At 46.3% G+C, this 24768-nt stretch overlaps 1 protein-coding gene across 2 annotated transcripts; it reads left to right on the top strand.

Annotated features, from left to right (window-relative positions):
• The first annotated feature begins 1659 nt into the window (after window positions 1–1659).
• LOC119316736 lies at window positions 1660–18858 on the top strand. Of its 2 annotated transcripts, XM_037591119.1 has the most exons (6): window positions 1660–1987; window positions 2093–2476; window positions 2567–4228; window positions 4491–4671; window positions 4805–4853; window positions 18510–18858. In XM_037591119.1, exons 2-6 carry the CDS (start codon window positions 2160–2162, stop codon window positions 18560–18562), a joined length of 2262 nt encoding a protein of 753 aa, XP_037447016.1. In that variant the 5' UTR covers window positions 1660–1987; window positions 2093–2159; the 3' UTR covers window positions 18563–18858. The 2 variants fall into 2 exon arrangements, with proteins under 2 accessions (XP_037447016.1, XP_037447015.1); XM_037591118.1 differs by having other exon boundaries at window positions 2093–4228.
• The last annotated feature ends 5910 nt before the right edge of the window (window positions 18859–24768 follow it).

The raw sequence follows: 24768 nt of genomic DNA, 5'->3' as shown, positions 1-24768 counted from the left end.
GTCCGGTTGTAGACTACTTGAACTAAACTTAATTAAAATAAATCAACCGTGTGTGTTACCGTGATGGCCCCTTCTCGGCGGAGTCCGGGAAGTGGACACGGTGTTGGAGTTATGCTTGCGCAGGATGTTCCTTTTAGCTTCTCGCTCGTGCTTCGCCTTCTCTTCTCGCTCTCTTTTGCGTATAAGTTAGCCACCACATATGCTAGTCGCTGCTGCAGCTCCACTTATATTTGCCTTATCCATCCCTATGAGCTTAAATAGTCTTGATCGCGTGGGTGTGAGATTGCTGAGTCCCTGTGGCTCACAGATACTACAACTCCAGATGCAGGTCCAGGTGATTCCGCTCCAGTTGACGATTACGAGCTCAAGTGGGAGTTCGACGAGGACTCTCAGCGATACTACGTGTCCTTTCCAGATGATCAGTAGTGGTGCCTGGTTGGGGTTATCGATTCAGGACCTTGTCGCGTGTTGGGTTCTTTTCCATTTTGGCGCCGTAGTCGGGCCATGAGTGTTTGTTTGATGGATGTTATTTGTGTACTCTGATGTGACGTGGCGAGTGTAAGCCAACTATGTTTCTCCCCCTTTTATTATATCTTACATGGGATGTTGTAATGATTGCCCAACTTGCGACATTGCTTTCAATGCGGTTATGCCTCTAAGTCGTGCCTCGACACGTGGGAGCTATAGCCGCATCGAGGGCGTTACAAATGGTTTGGCTCCTGCTGGCGGGAAGCCGATGTCGCTGTTGCAGGGGGAATGCCACCATCCGTCGCACCAATCGCCGGACGCCTTCGCCGTTGTCCCTGCCTGCCCAACGCTGTGTGGTGTGGATAAGAGAGTTGGGCGGGAATGAGGGGAAGAGGGCGAGGGAGTGGTTCGGGTGACTTTTGCTTCGTCCCGAACGATTGCGAGGTGATTACGTGGCAAGCGCAAACCGTCAAGATTCGTGCGATGATAACGAGAGAGTTCGATACGAGAAGCAAAAAAACCAGTCCTTCGGGACTTATTGATTCAGTAGCATTTTTGCCACCGTGTAATCTAAGCCTAGCAGGATGCCGAGGCAACACATGTATGGTCATGCCATAACCCACAGTGGTAGTCTCTCCGTCCGGATTTATCAGGCCCGTGAGCAAAATAGGGGCATCCGTTATTGTAAGTCCCCTCCTCGATTTAGCACTAAAAAATGTTAGCTGTGCCCTCCAATTAATACCGAGCTTTTAATTCCGACCATAATACTACCCAATGCATGTCGTTCCTTCCTCCACCCATGGGCCAGGCAACCGAGACTTTTACTTTGGCCAACTTGCAGCGAGCGTCCTTATAAGGCAGGTACCGGTTAGCGTTTAATTTATTTTATTTATTGCATAAACTAGCACACATAATTAATAGATTCTCTTGATACCTGTGTTTTGGTCGAAGGGCCCAACAAACCAGGACGGAGGGAGTATGCATTTGTCGCTTAAGTCGGAACATGGCCCACATGGCATACACACCAGCGGGCATACCACACTCCATCTCTTTCTCCGCCGTGCCTTCACAATGCCGTGTGCAACCACGAGTGACTATCGAGTAGCCCCACAAGCTCCGGGTCCACTTGTCATGGCCATACCAAGAAGCCAAACGGAAAACCTCGCACACAACTGTCAGCAGATAGAGCCATCAAATCCACGCGCGCATTCACGCCCGCATCCGAAACTATTACACTCCGACCCACCAAAAGCAGCACCCATTAATCTACCCCTTTTCCGCTTTCCCATTAAAATCGACGAATTCTTCGCCGTAGAAAGCAGATTCGCGAACGGAAACAGCAGCACCGTTGCGTGTTCATATACTAGCACTATAATTCTTGCAATTTGTTGTGGTTTCTTCCCTCTTCGCTTCGATCAAACCGCGATACGAGTTGATATAAACAAGAAAACGTGTTAGTGCTGTCCCCAATCGGTGGATTCCGAGTCCGATGTCTCGATCGACATTTTAATTCCGATTTGTGAGTTTGCTCAACACTTTTACCTAGGGTTTCCGATTCCTCGCCTCAAGGAAATTTACAGAATCGTAATCTTTGTCCTTTTCTTTATCTTCCTCTTCGCTTCAGATTTTTGGTGAATTGTCGTGGATTCCGCGGCCGCGGGGGCGCAGTGTCAAAGGTGTGACCAGTCGCGATGCAGTACCACCACCGCAGCCGCCTGCCGCCGCCTCCTCCACCGCCGTTTGGCCGCGGTAGTGGTGCCGTGTACCCCGGCGGCCACAAGCAGCTGTACGCTCCTCAAACTCCTCCTCGGCCCCCGCTTCTTGCGCCGCCGCATCGCAGATACGAGGTGCTCATGGAGGCCGGCCGCCTGGCGGCCGAGTACCTGGTATCCACGGGCGTGCTCCCGCCGTCCTCCCTACAGCGCGGCGGCGGCGACCCGTGGGCTGTTCCTCCTCCTCCACTGCCTCAACCGCCGCAGGAACCCCCCGCATTCTATGACTGGAGGAGGTACGATGATGTATATAGCAATAACCCTGGCACCCGGCCTAGGTGGAACAGTAGCATTACTAGTTGTTGTACTAATAGAGATGATTACAGTAATGGTGGTAGCTACAATGGGAGATGGAAGAGAAAGTATGGGGAGTACAGAATGGGGTATCCAGATCGTGGAAGGGAGAGGGAGAAGGAGAGAGTAAGGTTGAATTCGAATGGTCGACGCTATGAGGAAGATAAGGACGAGGATGGTGCTCCTGGATTTCAGAGGGATCCGCGGTCCAGTGGGGAGAATGACGAGTCTAGGAGATGTGTGACGGATGAGGTGAAAGAGGCGGCACCTTTCATGGAGAAGGCTGTAGGTCAGTTGGAGATGAAGGATACCAGATTGAATGCTGATGTTAGGAAGAATGCTGATGCTCTGCAGGAGTTGCAGGCTGAGAATGAAGGTGAGATGAAAGAGAATAAAATACTGAGTTCAGAATTAGAGATGGACCCTAACGGTGATGTCAATAACACTTCTATTGTAGTTGTTATGGAGGCAGATGCGAAGCTTTTGCCAGATGGTAAGGTTGTGGGTGAGGAAGCTGAAGATAACAACAAAGTTTTGTGTGACCGTATTGCCTTGAATGATGACATGGAAATTTTGGAAAATGGTTTGCATGTCGACAGGAGGAGTTTGCTTAAACGCTGTGACTTTGCAAAAGCTCCAACGAAGCCCAGGTCATGCCATGCACATAGAAAGTCAGTAACTGAAACAGTCGATCTAGTTTCTTCTAGAGAAGGTTCGAAGATGGTAGCTGATGAAGCAGCAAATGAGAGATCTTTGACTAACATCCAGCCAGATAACAGAGAAGATCAAATCTACCAAGAAAGTACTGTCTCTAAGACAGCTTACAAAGAAATAACAATGGAACCTATGCTTCTCCAAGAAAACAAAACATTAGTCGTTACTGAAAATATGAAAGAATACAGGAACGATGCACAACTCCATGTAGTCCAGGAATACAAGGAAGAACAAGATGTATCATCTTTGACAATTTCTCAGAAGGATAACTTGATGCAAGAAAATGACTTATCTCCATTGTCGGCTTCTCGCAAGGGTGGCTTGATGCAAGAAACCAACCTATCTACGTTGACAGGAACGCAGGAGGATATCATGATCGAAGATGCCAACCTATCTCCATTGCCAGATGCTCACAATGATGGCTTGATTGCAGAAACCAACCTATCTCCAATGGCAGATGCACACAATGATAGCTTGATTGAAGAATCTGATCAATCTCCATCGACAGCTTCTCACGAAGTTACCTTGATGCAAGAAACTGACATAACTCAGTCATTATCTTTACATAAAAATAACTTAAATCTGCAATTTAAGGAAGGAGCCCAGATTTGTGATACTGAAATTGTGCCAAAAGAAGTGGGCTTGTTTGAGTTTTCTGATCAGAAGAACATTGTTGGTGTTGATTTGTTTTGTAATGCCGGGGCTGAAACTATCATCCAAATGGAAGAAGAAGAAAAGCTGGATCAATCCAGCTCATTCAGAATACCTAATAATCCTGGCTTTGGCCAACACTCTGCACCAGGATATTCAGTGGAGCCACATAAACAACTGCAAGAAGATTTTGGAGCAAATGTGGGAGACATTGTCGGTGGTACAAATAATTTGTGCCAAGTTTCATTAGACAATAACTCTGTCCAAGTATTTGATATAGAAGATGACATGCCAATTGAAGGTGCTGGCTTTGATTCTTCAAAAGCAAAGTGAGTTGATCGACATGCAGTTAGCTCCTCTATCGGGTTGAATGGAGTTAACCGTTTATGTTTATACCATGTTATAATGATCTAGGAATTACTTGGTAGCTCTTAAGAATAGCATGTCTATTGTTCTCTCATATCTTGCAACATATCAGGTAGCCTATTGAATAGTTCATGAGCAATATCTGTTGCATTAGACCATCCATCCGCTGTTTGTTAAATTTTCTGCATCGTAGGCTTTTGACTTCAAAATATGATGTTCAAACAGGAACGCGATGATATGCTCTAGCATGGATGTCATAATGCACCCTGGCATACATACTGATGATCTTCCTGTAATTGAAGATGGTTACAATCTTACACTTTCTGATCATCTAGTGGCTGATATACCATGCTACACATCATTGCGACCTGATCTTCAAGCTGGTATATGTACCAATGATTCTGAGGTTAGACTTCCTGGTTCTTTTAGATACTCGCCACGGGAAGGTCTTGTAGTGACGTTCTCATGAATAATTTGGTTATTATTTAGTCTTTTACTGCACTAGACGATAGCATACTAAATTTTTGTTTCCTCTTCAGGGCATCCCTGTCATGGATGATCCAATATATGGGTCTCTCACTGATATTGGTAATGGATTTTTGTTCCCCTAATTTTTGCTTTAGCTCTTCGCTTTAGGTCTATGTCCTCTTTGTCTGGTTTTCCCATGTCTCAGATACATACTTTTTTTGTTACCAGTTGCATTTGTTTGTTTGTGGTAAAATGTTGCATCAACATTCCGGTACAAGGCTTTCTGGTTACTGTTCTGGTAAAATTGAATTAATGTTCTGGTATGAATAGATAGATATATCCTGTTATATAGACTGTATCCGCACACCATCCTATGCAGCCCAACAGATAACTAATGAAGTGAATATTTCGAACTCAGCTGTCCATGTGGGAACTTCTCACTGTATCAAGATTCAGGTTAGATTGTCATGGCTGCCCATCAGGTCCAGTAGTTGATCTTTTCCTATCAGTTACAAGTGGACATTTACGCCTGGTGTTTCAGTGAATAAATGGGAGTAACACAAGTTACTCTCAGGTTAGACACTAGCTTAAATTCTTGTCCTTTATATGGATAAAATTATCTTCTTAGAATAACACTAGATTCAAATACATTAATTGTTCGTTGCTGAACAAACTTATCTACACGTTGTGATGCCCTGGAGTACTTGCTTAAGGGTAGTATCATAGTTGTGGGGGACGATGCAGCGATGCTCGAACTGGGATCATCAACCCAAATCGAGGGCCGGGGTCGACATGTCCGACACCATGAGTCAATGTCCGGGACGCGACCCAGACACTAGGATCACAAATCCCATTCAGCAAGCCCAAAACATTGGATCTCTATCCCAACTCCCCATCGCCAGTAGGAAACGGAAGGATTGATTCATGAAGATATCGAGAATTACCAGGTCCAGGAGTCCATGGTGTCCGCCTTCCACCGGCGTGAACGTGTGCCCGGTGGCTGCAGTCCCGCATCCCGCTGCCGCTGTGCAGGACCTGAAAGCCGGGCTCTGTGCAGCCGACCAGGTAAGCCCCCATGGTGGCATAGTTGCGGAGGTGGCGCCGAAGTGCCGAACCGGCGGCTCCCTCTGGTATTTGCCCCTGACTTCCTGAGTTGCTGTGGAAACTTCAGCGGGAGATCTTTTGATGTTTCACACTTTCCGTGAAAAAGTTAACGCTAACGTATATAGTGTAGACCAAGCCATGTAATTAGCGACATGCCACCTACATACAATGGAATCAATTGATTGTAACCTTTTCTCACTCACGGTGATTTAGCCATCCTTATGCACCTTTGCATCTCGAAACTCCCTTCATCTTGGGTCACGTTCCTCGACCCATCTTATCGTCCCGGGATCATCGTCCCCAAACTGTTGGGGATGCGTTCCACCTATCAATCGGTCGTGCAAAAGATGTATACCCCGTCGTGCCCTGTTATTGGCCACCCGGTGATCCTCGACCCTCGTTCCCGTCCCTCGACCCAGGAACTTGGCAACTATGGTAAGTCTTGCTATTTGTATCCAGTGCTCCTTGATAGTTCCGGGTAAATGTCTGTTCACTGTTTCTTCTGACTGAGCAAGTTTTGAGTACCTGTGCAATGCTCCCACTACAAGAGATGAGATCTCTTGTATCTTTTGTACATTGCTCAGGATGAAGTCAGACACCGTCTGCTTGGGTTCCAGGCACATTAGCCCTTTTATGATTTTATCACCCAAAGCTAAACCCCCATTTACTCCGAATCCTAGACCATCTTCCCCTTCCTAAGCCTACGTAGAGAAGTCTAGCTTGCCACATGCAAATTTGTTACCCTTGCCCATGTTTGCTTTGTTAGGAATATGCAACTTGTATTCCCATGAGGCCATAGGCCGATATATATACATGTACAGATGTGAAACATATGCAGGAAACCCCTTATATAACGGGATAAATACAAAGGGGTACATGATTTATAATATAACTCTAACACCCCCCCTCAAACTCATGGTGGCTGAACAACACTGAGTTTGGAGAGATAAAAGCCATGTTGTGCTCTAGTCTGGGCCTTCGTCAGGAAGTCTGCCAACTGTAACTCGGAAGGCACATACTGAAGAGCAATAACCCGATCCTGCACACCAGCGCGTACATAGAAAGCATCAACACCAATGTGCTTGGTGAGCTCATGCTTCACAGGATCACGCGCAATGCTAATAGCACCTGTACTGTCAGATAAGAGCGGAGTCGGTGTAGTGATAGAAACACCAAAATCCTGAAGTAACCACTGTAACCAAGTTACCTCTGCCGTCAAAAGAGCCATTGCTCGCAACTCAGCCTCGGCACTCGAACGGGGAACTGCAATCTGTTTCTTCATCTTCCAGGCAATGAGAGAACCACCAAGAAAAACACAGTAAGCAGAAAGTGAACGGCGATCTGAAGGATCACTAGCCCACGTAGCATCCGAATAAGCCTGAAGCTGTAAAGAACTGGAGCGAGGAAAGAATAGACGGTGAGAGATTGTGCCCCGAAGATATCGGAGAACACGAAGGAGATGACTATAGTGGACCGATGTGGGAGCGGAGACGAACTGACTCAGAATATGAACCGGATAAGAGATATCCGGACGAGTGACAGCTAGATAGACAAGACTGCCAACAAGATGACGATAACGCGTCGGGTCAGGGAGGGGATCACCATCAGTAGCACGGAGGTGAACATTGAGCTCCATAGGAGTCTCAACAATGCGTTCGTCAGTAAGAGCAGCACGAGCAAGAAGATCCTGGATATACTTTTCCTGGGATATAAAAAAGCCATCAGAGGTAGAAGAGACTTCAATCCCAAGAAAGTAGCGAAGAGGGCCAAGATCAGACATAAGAAACTGCTCACTAAGACGGGCCTTTACAAAGGCAATATACTCGAGTTCATCCCCAGTGATGACCATGTCATCAACATAGAGAAGAAGAAGAGTCCGACCACGAGGAGAAAGGTGAATAAGCAATGCTGGATCATGAGCACTTGCTGAAAAACTAGCAGCAGTGACTACAGAGGCAAAACGCTCAAACCAGGCACGGGGGGCTTGCTTAAGGCCATAGAGAGAGCGACGAAGATGACAGACCATGCCATCAGGAACAGAATACCCAGGTGGTGGCTGCATGTACACCTCCTCACGCAGCTCACCATTAAGAAAAGCATTCTTAACATCAAGCTGAGATATAGACCAGTGGCGTGCAGAGGCAACGGCAAGAAGTGTACGAACAGTGGTCATATGTGCCACAGGAGCAAAAGTCTCGTCATAATCACGACCATGCTCCTGCTGAAAACCACGAGCCACAAGACGAGCTTTGTGACGCTCGAGAGAACCATCGGAGCGAGTCTTAACCTTGTAGACCCACTTACAAGTGATGGGACGGACTCCGGGAGGAAGGGAAACAAGATCCCAGGTACCAGTGCGTTCAAGAGCAGCAATCTCCTCTGCCATCACAAACTGCCATTCAGGATGAACAACAGCCTGACGATAAGAAGTCGGCTCAAGAACAGCAGCACCAGCGGTGGGAAATCCAAAGCGATCAACAGGCGGACGAGGACGAGAACGCAAGCCATAAGTAGGCTGAGAGGAAGATGACGACACATCCACGGAGGCATCCACAGGACGTGAACGACGAGTGTAATGCTGAGGAAAAGATGGAACAATAGAAGGAGGAATCGCCAAGGTAGAATCGAGGGGTGGCGACGAAGAAGTCACCGGAGATGAAGGTGTAGAATCCGGTGACATGCTAGACGAGGAGACCGTGGAAGATGGTGGCACCAAATCGACTAGAGGTGGAGAAGCAGAGGGAGCGGAACGAATAGGCACAGGCTCGACAGGGGTGATAGGTGAGTCAGGAAAAGTGAGGAAAGAGATATCCTCCACTGAAAAGGTCGAGGAAGATGGGCGTGGGTAGAAGGGACGAGACTCATCAAAAGTCACGTCTCGAGAGATACGCATCCGACGACCGATAGGATCCCAACAACGATAGCCCTTATGCTCATCATTGTAGCCTAAAAAGACACACTCAACAGACTGAGCGGTCAGTTTGGTGCATTCGCGAGGGGCAAGAAGAACATAGCAAACACAACCAAACAAGCGAAGCATCGAATAATCGGGAGAACGATCAAAAAGATGCTCGAAAGGAACACCACCCTGTAGAGCAGCGGAAGGCTGGAGATTGATAAGATAGGTGGAGGTGGAGACAGCCTCAGCCCAAAAATGAGGCGGGAGAGAGGCAGTAATCGGCAATGCACGAGCCGTCTCAAGAAGATGACGATGCTTTCGCTCAGCCACACCATTCTGAGCATGAGCACCAGGACAAGAGAATTGAGAGAGAGTGCCTTCCTCAGCAAGAACACCACGCAACATCTTAGAGATATACTCGCCAGCAGAGTCAGCACGAAGAACACGAATAGGTGAAGAGAACTGAGTATGAACCATGGCAGCAAAACGCTTATAAATAGACAACACCTCACTACGAGAAGTCATGAAATAAAGCCATGTGTAACGAGAGAAGTCATCTATGAAAATAATATAGTATTTATGACCACCTTTGGAAGCGAAAGGAGCCGAACCCCATACATCAGAATGGACTAAATCAAAAGGACGCTTAGACACTGACTCACTATGTGAATATGGTAACTGAATCTGCTTGCCAAGACGACAACCCTGACACTCTAAAGAGACATCTCCTGAGACAGACCCCAGAAGGCCTCCACGAACTAAGGACGACAACGGAGAACCACACAGATGACCAAGTCGATGATGCCACTGCTTGAAGGAACCAGTAACAGAGGCGACTGAAGCGGAGGAACTGGCGATAGTGGTGGCAGCAGAAGGAACATGAAGCCAGTCCAACTCCCAAAGACCCTGAGAATCACGGCGGCGAGGGCCAGCCCCAACCAGAGTGTGCGTGCGACGGTCCTGGACAGAACAAGAGTCAACGTCAAGTATGACGCGACAACCAGAATCAGTAAGTTGACCAGCAGAAAACAGATTCATGGTGAGTCGAGGAACATGAGCAACATCAGGAACAGAGTAAGGAGTGGTAAGAGTGCCTCTACTAACGACAGAAAGTGGAGTACCATCAGCAGTGAGGACATGAACAGGAGAATCCAGCGAGCGAAGAGAGGACAAAATGGAAGAATGAGAAGACATATGAAAAGAAGCTCCAGAGTCCAGAACCCATGGGGATGTACCTGACTGTGTAGAGGGTGATTGCTCAGTGCGGGAAGTATCAGTCATAGAACCAGCAGTACCCGTTGAGGAAGAACCTGAAGCCGCGAGCAGACGCTTAAGTCTCAGAATATTCTGCTCAGTCAAAGTAATGGCTGAAGCTGTCAAGGTAGATGACGAAGTCCCAGAAGATGATGATCGCACCTTGCGCAGGTGTTTCTTCTTCGTGTAGCACTGAGACTCAAGATGACCATCATTGTTGCAGTAGTCGCAATGTGGACGGGGGCGACCTGAGCCTCCAGAAGGAGTGGGCAAGAGCGGCGGAGCACTCGAGCGAGAAGGGGTCGGTGCAGCAGGTGGCGTAGGAGCACGAGTAGCGAGCACAGAGGGAACCTCCAGCAAACCAGCACCACGTAAGCGAGTCTCCTCAGCACGAATCTCAGAAAGCGCCTCCATGAGAGAAATACGGCCACGAGCAAACAACTGAGCACGCCGGGGCTCAAACTCCTTACGGAGCCGAGACAGGAACTCATAGACGCGATGAAACTCCAAATTGGCCTGGACAGCCTGGCAACAAGGGCAGGTACGACAACCAGCACCGCGGAGAGAATCAAGCTGGCGCCAGATAGCAGAACTCTGTGCATAGAAGTCATCAACAATAGAGTCACCCTGCTGAAGAGCATGCTCCTGACGGATCACAGAAAGGTATAAGGCATCACCAGAGGGCTGATAGCGCTGACGAAGACGGGTCCACATCTCAAAGACAGTAGGAAGACCCAGAAACTCAGAAGCAAACTGAGGCAGAACACTAGCAGTGAGAACAGCAGCAGCACGAGCATCATCATCAAGCCACTGGGTGTAAGCAGACAGAGCACCATGATAAATCTGAAGAGCCTCCTCATAAGCCAAAACCTTCTCATCATAAGCACGATCAGCAGCCTCATCAGCAAGCTTAGCCGCATCCTTGGCGGCCTGATTAGCATCCGGAGCAAGAACCAGTGGAGTCGGCGGAGTAGGGGCCACCGGAGGAACCGGACGTGGTGGATAGCAGACCTCGCCAGAAAGAACACCCCAGAGACGAATGCCACGCATGTGAATGCGCATAAAGCCAGTGAACTCGGTGTAGTTAGTACCATCGAAAATCACCGGACAGCGAGGGACAGCAACATAGCCCGATGCAGCAGACATATCTTTTTTTTTTAACAGAGATCCAAAACCAGCAGAATCCGACGAGAGCAGTAGGGACGAGACCACCAGTTTCCAATCAGCAACAGGACGGGATCGGGGGAGCAGCAGGCAGTCGATCCAGACCAAGGGGCGGCTGGCAGCTGGAGGCAGCGGCGGGATCCAGCAGGGCCTGTGCGAATCGGAACAAGGGCGAGCTCGAGCGGGACGTCCTCGATCGGGGGAGGGGCTGCGAGCGATCCTTATAGGATCGAGAACGGGAGAGGAGGCCCGATCCGATCCAGGACGGGATCCGAGCGGGACAAGGAGATCGAGGCTGCGGCCTCTATCGGGAGGAGAGACGGATCAATCGCACGAGTTGCAGCGTGCAAAAAAAGTTAACCTAGCTCTGATACCATGTTAGGAATATGCAACTTGTATTCCCATGAGGCCATAGGCCGATATATATACATATACAGATATGAAACATATGCAGGAAACTCCTTATATAACGGGATAAATACAAAGGGGTACATGACTTATAATATAACTCTAACATGCTTGAGGTAATCAAACCATTCCCAGAATATTGACCTTTTTATTAGCTGTGATTCAAAAAAAACTATGGACCTTTATCTTATATCACAATTTTTGTTGATAAAAAAGGAAAGCATGTTTTCATTGCTGTGTGGGCTGAAATCAAACCTGAGGCCTCACGCTCATGCACCCCTGCACGCTTCAACGCTTTGAGCTCTGTTTGCTTACTTAATACAGATATCTGTATTAGTAATTAAACCTATTGTAGCCAGTGGATGATCTCTCTCTCTCTCTAATATATATATATATATATATATATATATATATATATATATAAATATAGTGTGGATTTTTTAACACCTGGTGACTATGTCACCCCTCTGGGTGGCAGTGTCACTCCATGTTATCTCCGTTCAATGCATGCCTCGTGATTTGTGCAAATGCTATCATCATTCCTTCGCCAGGATTCAATTCTAAGTAGTATCTATATGGAGTGTGTGTAGTATGTAGTATATAAGAATATACACACACACTTTTTAGGTAGTACGTATGTACCATATTGTTAGCATACTCTTTTTTACATACAAATGTGTATTTCACAAATATAATAAAAACTATGGGCTCACTTGCAATTTTTCATGTAGATCATTTTGGAGTATCTTAGACATAGTATATGAACATACTAAACATTGATAAATAGTATATATAATTAGACATGATGATATATGAGACGTGGTTGTAACTACACACACACCAATTTTATGTACTCCTGGGAATATGTACGCCCGCATTCAATATACATGCTGTAACAGACTCATTATACCTCTTTATTATTTTTAGTATACCTCATTAAGGGGCTGTTTGGTTGCCACCCTGACGTGAACTAGCCTGGCCGGACACCTACCTGGTAGCCGCCTGAGTTCTTTGGTTGGAGACCTGAAGCTTCCACTGCTAACCTGACCTGACAACCCCCAATCATAGTTAGCCTGGCTCGTAGTATGTGCAATGCAGTTAGCCTGGCTCAGGCCTTTGAATTCTTGTGCCTGGCCGCTGCCTGAGCGGTAATCACTTCTGCAACAAAGGCACCCACGGGAGTCTATTTTTTATATAGCAAAGCATCTTGTACCTAAGAGCAACTCCAACGTGCCGACCCAAATGGACGGCGCTTTTGTCCGCTTTTTGTCCGTTTGGGTCGGCCGCCCGCCCGGCGTCCGCCTTGTTTGAGATTTGGGTCGGCAGTGCGCCCAACACGCCGACCCATATGTGCCGGCGTGGCCGGCTGGCCGCCTTTTTCAACAAATAGCACAATTTTTGCATTATTTCACACACAACTTTTGCATTATTTCATAAGCAAACATATAGTCCACAACCAAAAAAATAACGTAGTTTCAACCAAATAAAATAGCATAGTTTTACAAGCCGAATAAAAGAAAAAATGTCTCACATAGTTTTGCAAGCCGAATAAAGAAGATACATCTATTGGTTGCCAACATGAGCCCACATATGCTCAACCAAATCATTTTGCAGTTGCATGTGAGTTTCCCAATCACGCAAGTCATGATGAAATTGGGTGAATTGTTCAAACGTTGCCGCTCCTCCATGCTCAGGTACAACATTCTCACCCTGAAACTGAAACCCTTGATCGTAGAGACGTTCCGGGTGCTCATCTTTTACGATCATATTGTGCATGATCACACAAGCAGTCATCACCTCCCACAGTTTCTGCGTGCTCCAAGTATTAGCAAGATACCGAACAATGCCCGATCGAAATTGCAAAACACCAAAGGCACGCTCGACGTCCTTCCTAGCACTCTCTTGCTCTTGGGCAAATCTTTTCCTCTTCTCTCCGATAGGGTTGGGGATTGTCTTCACAATAGTGGTCCACTGAGGATAGATACCGTCACCCAGGTAGTATCCTTTGTTGTAGTTGTGGCCGTTGATAGTAAAGTTCACCGGTGGGCTGTTGCCTTTGGCAAGCCTAGCAAACACCGGCGAGCGCTGAAGCACGTTGATATCATTGTGTGATCCGACCATGCCAAAGAAAGAGTGCCGGATCCAGAGATCTTGAGACGCCACGGCCTCAAGTATGACAGTGCAAGCCCTGACATGGCCCTTATACTGCCCTTGCCAAGCAGAAGGGCAGTTCTTCCACTCCCAGTGCATGCAGTCTATGCTGCCAAGCATCCCTAGGAAGCCCCTGCTGGCATTCATCGCCAACAAACGGGTTGTATCTTCAGGAGTCGACTCTCTCAAGTACTCAGGGCCAAACACAGCAATAACAGCCTTGCAGAACTTATACAGGGAGTCTAGGCATGTAGACTCGCTCATACGGACGTACTTGTCAATGAGATCATTGGGTACTCTGTATGCAAGCATTCGGATGGCGGCAGTGCATTTTCGGATAAGAGGAGAAACCATTCTTTCCAACGGCATCCTCTTTGCACTCGAAATAGTCATCATAGCCGACCACCCCCTCTCTAATACGGTTGAAAAGATGCCTACTCATACGGAAACGGCGGTGGAATTTCTGATGTTTGAACAACGGGTTTGTTGTGTCAAAGTAGACCTTCCAAAGAAGGAAATGCCCGCTCTCTCGATTGCGATTCAACGCCGGAAGGTGCCCCGGAATGGAGCCACGTAACGATGGCCGCTGGCTATTGAGGTGGTGATGGACCAACACGGCAGCCAAGATCTCCTCATCATCGGACGAGGAATTGTCGGAGTCGCAAAGGAAATTGTGAAAAAAAATTGTCGGTGGAGTCCATTTTGTACCTTGGCAAACTGTCGAACAGCTTGTGGGCGTCAACGAAGGAGACGGCCGTCGAAGGGAGTCGTGCCACCCTCGGACCAACTAGCTGCCCCGGCGGTGTCCGACGAGTGTGCCGGTGAGGATCTGCCCGGGGCGGCGAGGCGGCTTCTTGGTCGCGGTCGCGGCTGTGTCGGGGGAGCGGGGGTGGGAAGCTTTCGGTTCCCCAGCGGCAAGACGGCGGTGGCGGGCGACGTGGGAGGTGGCGGCGTTGCAGAGGGGATGTTGCGGCGCCGATAGCTGGCAGAGTCACCGGAGAAATGGGCGGCGGCGGTGGCGACGAAGGAGGCGGGCGAGGGTTTGTTGTTGGAACGTAAGAGGATGGCCAATGTGCCACCAACCAGCGGGCCAGGGGGGAGGAGTAGGCGGGCGCACGGGCGTCTGTCGCGTGTCCACGCTGACGCAAAGCCGTCTCAAAAATGGGCCGGGAGGCGGATGAAAAGCGGACGCGCGTCCATTTGGGTCGGCGCGTTGGGCCGACTTTTCTGTCTGCGCCGACCAAAACGGACGTGCGCGGACGAAATGGGTCGCCGCGTTGAAGTTGCTCTAAGCACTTGGCAGGCCAGGCTGCCAACGAAACAACACCTCTCAAACCTGCCTGGCCAGGCAAAAATCACAAGATTCTCCGGCTACTGTCAGGCACAGAAATTTCTCAGCCATGAGTCAGGCACAGAAATTTCTCAGCCATGACTCCCAGGGTGGCAACCAAACAACCCCGAATTTTTTTTGAATTTTTTTTTTTGTAAAACTGACTTTGAGGTATCTAGTCATTATATTGATGAAGTATAGACTAATTTTCTGTACTCTTGGGAGTATGTACTCCCACATTCAAAATATACCTCTTAAACAAATTTATTATACCTCCATCTAAGTTTCACAAAAAAAATCAACGAAGCCCATAGTTTAGGGCATCTCCAACAACGTGCATCAAAACGCCGCTAAACGTCTGAACAGAGCGGTCCGGACACTTTTTGCCATCCACTGTCGTGCCCACAAACCGGACACAAACCTGTAGGAGGTTTGTGGCCATCCGGACATCCACCATGTATGTGTCCTACTAAGCGGTCTGGTCCCACCCAAAACCTTCGCCGCGTGTTCCGCTCTAGAAGCCTCGCGATGCATTCACCGCCGCTGAGGAGATGTACCTGACAGTCACCTACTTGCGTTGATGCCGGTCAGACCGACATACCGGACGGCTGTTCGAAGCTGCTTCGACCGATAAGCCTACTCTGTCCGCTGTGCTTGCATGGAAGCGGCGCTGGTCCATGTGGCCCAACTATTTAAGCAGTCCACTCTCGTCGGCAAACCCCATCTCCACTCCAGACATCCTCTCCCCTCACCTTTCCTCCGCGCACCGCAGAGATGGGCAAGTCCGGCAGCGGATCCGGCTGGTTCTTGGCGGCTGGTAGGTGGATCCCCGGGGTCATCCAGATCATGGCGCCACCGCCAACGGTCTCCGGGCCCGCCGACGCCCACAATCAAGGAGGTGGTGATCTCCAATGATGACGAGGGGCAGCAGCAGCCACACCTCCTCGCCTAAGGCCGCGCTAACGTACGTGGAGTATGCACGCCAGCTCTAGCTGCTGCTTGAGCGGCTGCTCTTCGACCATGGTCCAGCGCCATAGTTTGCCGTTGTGACTCATCCGCATCAAGGAGCCGACGTCCCTGTCGCATGACCGCGTCAAGACGGAGCCAGGGCCCTCGTTGAGCAGCCAGAGTCCTTGCCGCGCCGTTTCGGGCACGGCAAGCAGGTAGTGCCGCCATCCCTGCCCCGATGGTGCACGACCTCCGTGAAGGAGGAGGCGCCCTCCCTGGCGATTGCCAATGCACGCGGCCGTCTCCTTCACTACCTCGGTTCTGGTGGCGGCGCCTGGTCTCGAGCACCAGGGCGAAGGCTGACAAGGCGGCAACTAAGGAGCACCAGGAGCGGCGCGTAGTTCGGCCTTCGCGAAGTCGGACGTGGCATTGGATTGGGTGCGCATCGACCCAGACCTCGCGTTCGCTGGGGCCGAGGCCGCGCAGACATCCTCCCACTGCCAGTGCCGGACTAGAGACCAGCCCTACAAGATCAGGCTGTCCGAGTTCGAGCTCGCCGCCTGTGCCCTCGCCGGCAAGGGCAAGGGCCAGTCCGCACCCGACCCTCGCTGCCAGCCGGACGCGACCCATGTTTGCGCGAGACGACAACCGATGAGGGTTGCCATGACTCCTGGGAGTCCGTCCGCTGCTGGAAGGACAATGACGGACCGGACGGCATGGAGGTGCAGGCGGTCTCAGAGGCCATGCCTACGTGGGCACCCTCCAGTGCCTCGCGTAGTTTAGTTTAGTTTTCTTAAAGAGCTGAACTTGTTAAATAGCATCCGATTTGCATTTAATACATGAAACTTGCTTAAAGTCTGTCCGGTTTGCATGAATTTTGTCCGTTTGTGAAATATCCTGGTGCATAGGGTTGGATGGCTGCCCCCTCTGTCCACGGACATGCCCGGACGTGTCCGCAAACATTTGGTGTGTCCGATTTGACGCACGGCGTTGGAGTTGCCCTTATGCAGTATATAGCATTTTTTACGTACAAAAATGAGGTTTAGGTGTAAATAATATAAATATGTGGTATCAACTGTAGTTTGTCAGGAAACTCACTTTGGGTGTCTGGTAATTATAAAAAATGGTATAATCAATTAATTTATGTGGTCTATGAGGAGCGGGAGTATATATCGGAGTCACTGATCCATTTCCTATGCAACTCAGTGACGTATAGTTGCACACTAGTTTTTTCTTTTTTAGTGTTTGTTCCACACTAGTTTTAGTATACTAGGGAAGTCCTCCATGTTCCTAAACTATGTTTTGACTGGCTTTGGTGATACTGTTAAGTTGAATGTACAGATATAATCAGAGACTCGCAATTACCCATCTAGTTATTTATAGCGATTAAGCGCACACTTTAGTGTGGTTGCATGTACTTCAAGACATGATAAATCCTTTGCAAATACTTCCTATGCACGTGTTTAGAAAAATTATCAATGCTGATGTGTTGTTTGTGAGAAGAAATTAGTGAAGTAAGAAAGAAAATGTGTTTTTGTAGTACATCTTAAAAAACTCAAATCACTGACTATAAAGTGGCAATTTCTCTATATGTGAAGTTCAAAGAACTGAATCTTTTTCTTTGCTCTGTATCACCCACATCATATAATTAAGAGTAAATTTTGGTGTGGATGATGTATTTTGTTACAAAGGATCAGATGTAGAAACAAAAACCGGCGCATTGCACCAGGTTGACTGCCAAAGTCTTGATCAGAATCTGGTTCAATCTGTCGCTTTGTATAACTTTTTATTGCTAATTGTGGTGCAATGTGATGATATTTTTAAATCTGATCCAAGCTCTTTTTGTGAATACGTGCATGCTCCGCAATTGAATTTATTCAGTAATCGAACATAGCCATCTCTTAATTCTGCCTTGTCACTCAGCAAATTAGAGCATGCACCTTTCATCTTATTTACAGGATCTATTTGGTATGTGAAAAGGATTGGCACATTTGGGTTGGAATCTATAGGCCAACCTTCTTAGGTTAAGGACTATAGTGAATATCATAAAAGCATCGCGGGTGCTAGTGAAATGAATGGCAAACTCATGCATGATATTCAGTACCTTTGGCAATTAAAAATTCGGGATTAGTTGGAAAGTACTCACGTTGGTAATACCTATTCAATGGCTAGGTAATGTGAAAATTGCTGCATGCTTGATTCATACTACACCCCGCCCACTTTTGGTATCATTTTAAGTAGGTGGGTTTTGTTTTCAAATACTTCCATTTTGGTGAATTCTTATGTCAGCTGCCCCACTAAATGCTATCAAAATGACATAAACTACAACATTTGCTCATTTCTTGCTCCATGTGAGCTAAAATGACATATTTTTGGATTAGAGGTGGTAACAGCCATGACCATGAACATATTTTGCATGTTATTGTTAACATTGTATACTTGTAAAAGTTTGTTGGTAACAATGTGGGTCAATTTTCCCATGGAGTTGAATATTTGTTTCCCTCTTTGGTTCTTTTAGGTTTCATGGATGTTTGGAGCCAGCCAGCTGAGGACTTCGAGAAATTCTTCTAATCCGCTGCCAAAACCGGGAATTGTTCAAAAACGTGACAAAAATAACATGTGTAGCATAGCGTAGGGAAGAATAAGCAGATTGCCCCTCCTGTCAAAGAAAAGGCAATCATACTGTAGCAATAGAGAAATTCTAATGCCGATACTAGTTTGATGGAGCAAGTCTCTGATTCAAAGTTAATTTTATGTGCAGTTCGATATTGTAGGATATGTAGATTCTTTTTGCTGTTTTATTCTGGAAATAGTTGCGGAACCAGCCTGCATATATTGGATGATTGAACATAGCATTGTTTTGCGAACGTGATCTTTCTCCAGGGTGAAAATCTAAGATATTTGATCGGGCAACGACAATGCTTGTACTTTGTTTCCTTCTTGAAGGAGTTGCTTTTGGAGAACCTCATTTGTAGTCTCGGTGTTGTTTTTGGTGGTGGTTAGAGTGCTGCTACTCCGGTGATTGATCACCATGGCGGGTCTTTTTTCTTTTTTGTTTTATCTTTTTTTTGGGCTGTGTGCATCCTGAATGTTTTTAGGATCTTGTTGTTGCAGAGGCTGAGTGTAATTGATATCTTCTTGATATTAATATATATATTCTTTTTTTTAACCTTTCTTCATTGGATGATGATTGGATCAGTGTAGTACTTTATTGGGGATAACATGTATGACCCGGCTGGGTGATTGTGATTCAAATGGACCGTAATGAGGACCTTTTTGACTTTAAATGATCTCTCTCTCCTCCTCCCTCTCAAAGAAACAAAACAAAACCAAAGCACTGACGAACTTAGGGCGTCAGCTGGATTGAACAAATTTAGCCCCTCAAATGTTTGTGGAGCGCCCGATTAGTGTCCGGGCGTGTCTGTTTGGAATCCCTATTTTGCTCGTCATGCAGTCATGTCCCTTACCTTTTCTCTTATATGACCGGTCACATGCATATGATTGATGGAGAAGGAGAGAGAGAAAAGAAATTATAAAGAAAGAAAAAAAAGCTCTATGGGGGGTCTAATCCTATGTGGCGCACGCATGGCCACTCACAAGACACGCCTGGGCACTCCTCGTACTCATCTCATATGAGATGAATATGATGAGTGTCAGACAACCCGGGCATCTAAGGAGGCTATGCGGGTCTGGTAGGATCAACTTTTTTGCTTCTCCCTGGTCCTGTGTCCGCCTGGTCAATTTGAGTCCGGCTATAGATGCTCTTATCTGCCAACCTCGAAAATAAGTCCGGCATGTCTGGAACTCTTAGTGTCAACCAGTGACGTCCGGCCAGTCAAACACATAGGCATGTGGTGTAGACTATAGCTAGGCTGTGAACCACAAGCTAAAAGAGAAAATATTTTTTGAATGTTGGCAGGAGAGTTGTCAAATCCATTGATCAGAAGGAGGTATTACAAATAACACCTTGATACATCTCTAATATATCTATAATTTTTGATTGTTTCATGCTATTATATTATCAATCTTGGATACTTTATATGCTTTATTATGCAATTTTATATTATTTTTGGGAACTAACCTATTAACCCAGTGCTTAGTGCTAGTTGCTATTTTCTGTTTGTTTTGGTTTTTCAGAAAATCAGTACCACACGGAGTACAAATGCCATGGAATTTTTTGACGATTTTTTCTGGACAAAAGAGACCTTAGCAGCTTCGGGAGGTCAGACGGCAAACGATGAGATGACAAGGCAACAGGGCGCGCCAGGGGGGCAGGCGCACCCTGCTACCTTGTGGGCACCACGTGGCTCCGTCTGACCTAATTTCACTTCTATAAATTCTCAAATATTGGGAAACTCCCATAGAGCCACCGGAAATAATTTTTCTACCGTTGCAAGCTTCTGTTCTTCCGCGATCCTATCTGGAGGCTTTTTTGGTACTCTGCCGGAGGGGGAATCGATCACGAAGGGCCTCTACATTAACCTTGTCGCCCCTTTGATGATGCGTGAGAAGTTCATCACAGACCTACGGGTCCATAGCTAGTAGCTAGATGACTTCTTCTTTCTTTCTTTGATCTTCAGTACAATGTTCTCCTTGATCTTCTTGGAGTTCTATCCGATGTAATCTTCTTTTACGGTGTGTTTGTTGAGATTTGATGAATTGTGGTTTATGATCAGATTATTCATTGAAAGTAATTGAGTCTTTTCTGAACTTTATCATGCATGATTATGATAGCTTTGTATTTCTCTTCGATCTATCCGTTTGGTTTGGCCAACTAGATTGATTTATCTTCAGTGGGAGAGGTGCTTTGTAATGGGTTCAATCTTGCGGTGTTCGCACCTCGTGACAGAAGGGGTAGCGAGGCACACATTTGTATTGTTGCCATGAAGGATAAAACAATGGGGTTTATTCATATTGCTTGAGTCTACTTTGTCTACATCATGTCATCTTGCTTAAAGTGTTGCTCTGTTTGTCATGAACTTAATACCATTTATGCATGTTGGATGGCGGTCGATTGGTGGAGTAATATAGTAGATGCAGGAAGAAGTCGGTCTACTTGTCACGGACGTGATGCCTATATGCATGATTATTGTTATGAATAACGTCATAACTATGTGCTTATCTATCAATTGCCCAACAACAATTTGTTTACCCACTGTATGCTATGTGTTCGAGAGAGAAGCCATTAGTGAAAACTATGCCCCCTATTTACTTTTATCATATTAAAAACAAAAATACTTTGCTGCAATTTATTTACTTTTGTCTTACTTTTCTTTTTATATATCTATTACTATCAGAATTAATCCTTGTGAGTTACGAGTTCAAGGGGATTGACAACCCTCTTGCCCACGTTGGGTGCAAGTATTTGCTTTTCTATGTGTAGGTGCTGACAACGAGAGTTTGCTTGGTTCTCCTATTGGTTCGACAACCTTGGTTCTCACTGAGGGAAATACTTATCTCTACTATACTGCTTCACCCCTCCTCTTCGGGGAAAAACCCAATGCAGTTTACAAGTAGCAGGAAGAATTTTTGACGCCGTTGCCGAGGAGACATCATTAAATTCTTATCAGGTTCCTACGTACAAATTATCATCTATTTGCTCTACTTTTTATTTGCCCCTCTTTTCATCTCCCTACACTTCTCATAAAACCAAAAACACCAAAAATAGTTTACTTTGTTAGTTTGCTTGCTTTGCTTGAAGTTGCTATCATGTCTGAGTTTGCAAGGTTAGTGATGTTCCCGCAACTAGTGTGGAACCTTTTGATCTTCAAGCTATACTTATAGAAAATGAAAATGTTAAAAGAAGTTTTGATGAAGTTGCTAAAGAAAAGTTAGATAACCTTGCCGATGATGATCATGATAAAGAAGAACCCACTATCATGCATACTAAAAAACTTCGTATATGCAGTGGTAATATTATTGGAAAAGGCATTATTCAGGATTTCTTTACTTGTGCTGGCACGTTACCTATGTTAGGAGGATCAATTCTTAATAAAACTACTAGTATTGCGGATGCCATATCATTGCTTATAGTTGAATTTGAAGGACAATTTGTGATATGCATCCGACTATGCAAAGGATACTTCTAGAATTTTTGAACATACATGATCCTTCCGTTAAATGTGTAGCCACTATATTTCTAGCTTATGGATTTAGCCACATCATGAAGGAGGCACGAGAAATATTTTCTTATTACAATATAAGTAGTGGGTATCCTCCTATGGAAGAAACTCTTTACAACAAAGAGGAAATAAGGAGAATACAATCTCCAGATTATGCTGCTTACAATGAGAATCTTAGGAAAAAGGTTCCCCCATCTGTTTTACTTGATAAACTTTTCGAGCATAATGATAATTTTGCTATACAAAATAATGGATTGGGGTGTGGGCTTAAGAAAAGGCTAAAGGAACATATTCAAAGAAACATGCATAATATAGAAATAGTCATCACTTACAAAGGGCCAAAGGATGATCCTTCTCCTCCTAAACTTGATCTTACGGATCCTTACCCTATTAAATTTAGCTCTTTTGATTATTTTTACATACCTCTTAGGAAGCTTTCTACTGAAAGAAGGAAGTATGATATGAACATGGATGATCTCGCTTACTTTTATTACAATACTTGAAACAATGCCTTACGCCTAGCTAGGGGCGTAAAACAATAACGCTTGTTGGGAGGCAACCCAATAGTTACTGTTGGTTCTATATCTGGGATATCTCGTAGTAGGGGTCCTAAGCTAGGCGTCTTGGAGCAATGGTAACATGGACATGGGATTTTACCCAGGTCCGGGCCCTCTTGATGGAGGTAAAACTCTATGTCCTGCTTTTGATTGTATTCATATGGGGTGTAGTACAGACTACATGTATCTACCATGAGATTGTTCTAATGAATATTAGATTGTCTATTGACTAGCCTGGCCTCGGTTTATATAACACACCAGAGGCCTAGGGTTTAGGAGAGTCCTCGTCTTGGGCGCCAAGTCTTGTGGGATCTCCCTTGTATGCGGCATGGGCTGCCCGAAGTGGCCCATGAGTAAATCTCCATGGGGGTCCTCGGCCCGATCCAGCTGGTCGGGAGATGACATGGTGATTATCCCCTAATCTAGGACACCGTCAGTAGCCCCCTGAATCGGTCTTCAAGTTGGGGACCCTCCTCGATTCTTCCAAACTATTCTTCATCTTCGGTCGTCGGTCTTGAAAACTGGTTCAACAAATTTTCTCATCTTCGATCTTGAGGTTCGTCAGAGTGAATCCGAAGAGTTTACACGTCGGGTATCCGAGGAGCCCCTTTAAGTTCTCGGCCTTTATCAATGCCTTGTTATTTTTATGCCACACCTCAGGTTTGAAATTGTTCCCGTGCGGCGGTGCCCTCTTGCATCCGAGCTCCAACGTCGGACTGGATTCGAGGTATCTTTTGCAGCCGAGCACCAACGCCGGACCGCTTCCAAGCTCCAACACCGGAATGTATCCGAGCTCCAACGCCGGACTGTATCCGAAGAGTCTTTGTACAGCCGAGCTCCAGCGCCGGACTGTATCCGAGGTGTCATAGATTACCTCGGTCTTGAAAAGGTTAAAATTCAACCGAGCTTAATGCCGGAGCTGCCCTCTATGGATTTAATTCCGATTTGTGCAATGTATTCTCTTCCGAGATGTATAGCCAATAGCCCTCAAGGTGTGTGTCGGCCAAAAATCCGAGATGCACATTAGAGGATATAGTGATCGGCAGATGGGCCCTTGAGAGAGGGTTTTGAGAAGTTATCATAATATATTAGCTTGATGTCGGATAAGTCCCAGATAGTACCTATTGTTGTCCGAAGACGCGTTTGCCCATAGTTCGTTCAAGCCGAACACTAAGCACTTTGAATTTTCTGCATTGAATAGGCAATGCAGTAGCCCCCGAGACACTGGTCGGGTGGCAACACCAGATCAGGGGATCGATGTGCCCCTTTAATATTAGTAAATGATAATCCCAAAGCCCAGTAGCCCCCAAGTCTTAATGTGGGCACGGGTGGCTGAATTAAGAATCGATATCCGGAGTAAAATCACAAATTATGTGTAATGATTCTACGTATCTAAGTACTCTACATCATTAATGCTCGGATCCACATTGTACAAAACTTTGATGACCGACCATCGACTTCAACCTCCTCGGCCAGTAGCCGGGGAGTTTTTGTCCTACTTTATAAAGCCTTTATAAGGGCAAAGATTTACGACAAACAAGGCAATCCGGCCATATGGTTTTATAAACAAAGGCACACAGAGAGATATGTTATGTAACTTTTAACGGAAGAAACATCATTCGAAGAAAATTGTCCCGCTATCGATTCCTTTCTTTGGGTTGTCATGCTGATCATGATCATAAAATCTCACCTCCGATCAATGTGGGAGGAAAATATTGAGGATTTAGTGTGGGGAAAGTTCCCGAACTCTATGGTCTTAATGAACCAAAATTTTCACTTCCGTCACTGCGGACCAATTATATCCTTTAAGATCGCTAGCTTTTGGCTTCACGTTGTATGAGGTACTAACTCGGATGACCCGGTAGTAACAATCACAGAGGTGCTCCCTTTACCGCCTAGCCAAAAAATCGGGAACGTAGGTGTAAGCACAGGAGCCAGGCAACCCAGCTTGGCAAAAATCTTAAGTCAAATTGATGCATATTTATGGCTTTATAACGATGATTATGGAAGGCAACCCTTGTATATTGAATACAAACACTGCTGATATATGTTTATTTTGATTCCGTTGCAACCATTTATCAGTTAAAAGTGGCCCATC

Source organism: Triticum dicoccoides, chromosome 6A (genome assembly GCF_002162155.2).
Source record: "Triticum dicoccoides isolate Atlit2015 ecotype Zavitan chromosome 6A, WEW_v2.0, whole genome shotgun sequence".
In the NCBI taxonomy this organism is placed as follows: domain Eukaryota; kingdom Viridiplantae; phylum Streptophyta; class Magnoliopsida; order Poales; family Poaceae; genus Triticum; species Triticum dicoccoides.
The sequence above is the reverse complement of the archived record's forward strand: the minus strand, read 5'-3'. Positions and strand labels throughout refer to the sequence as shown.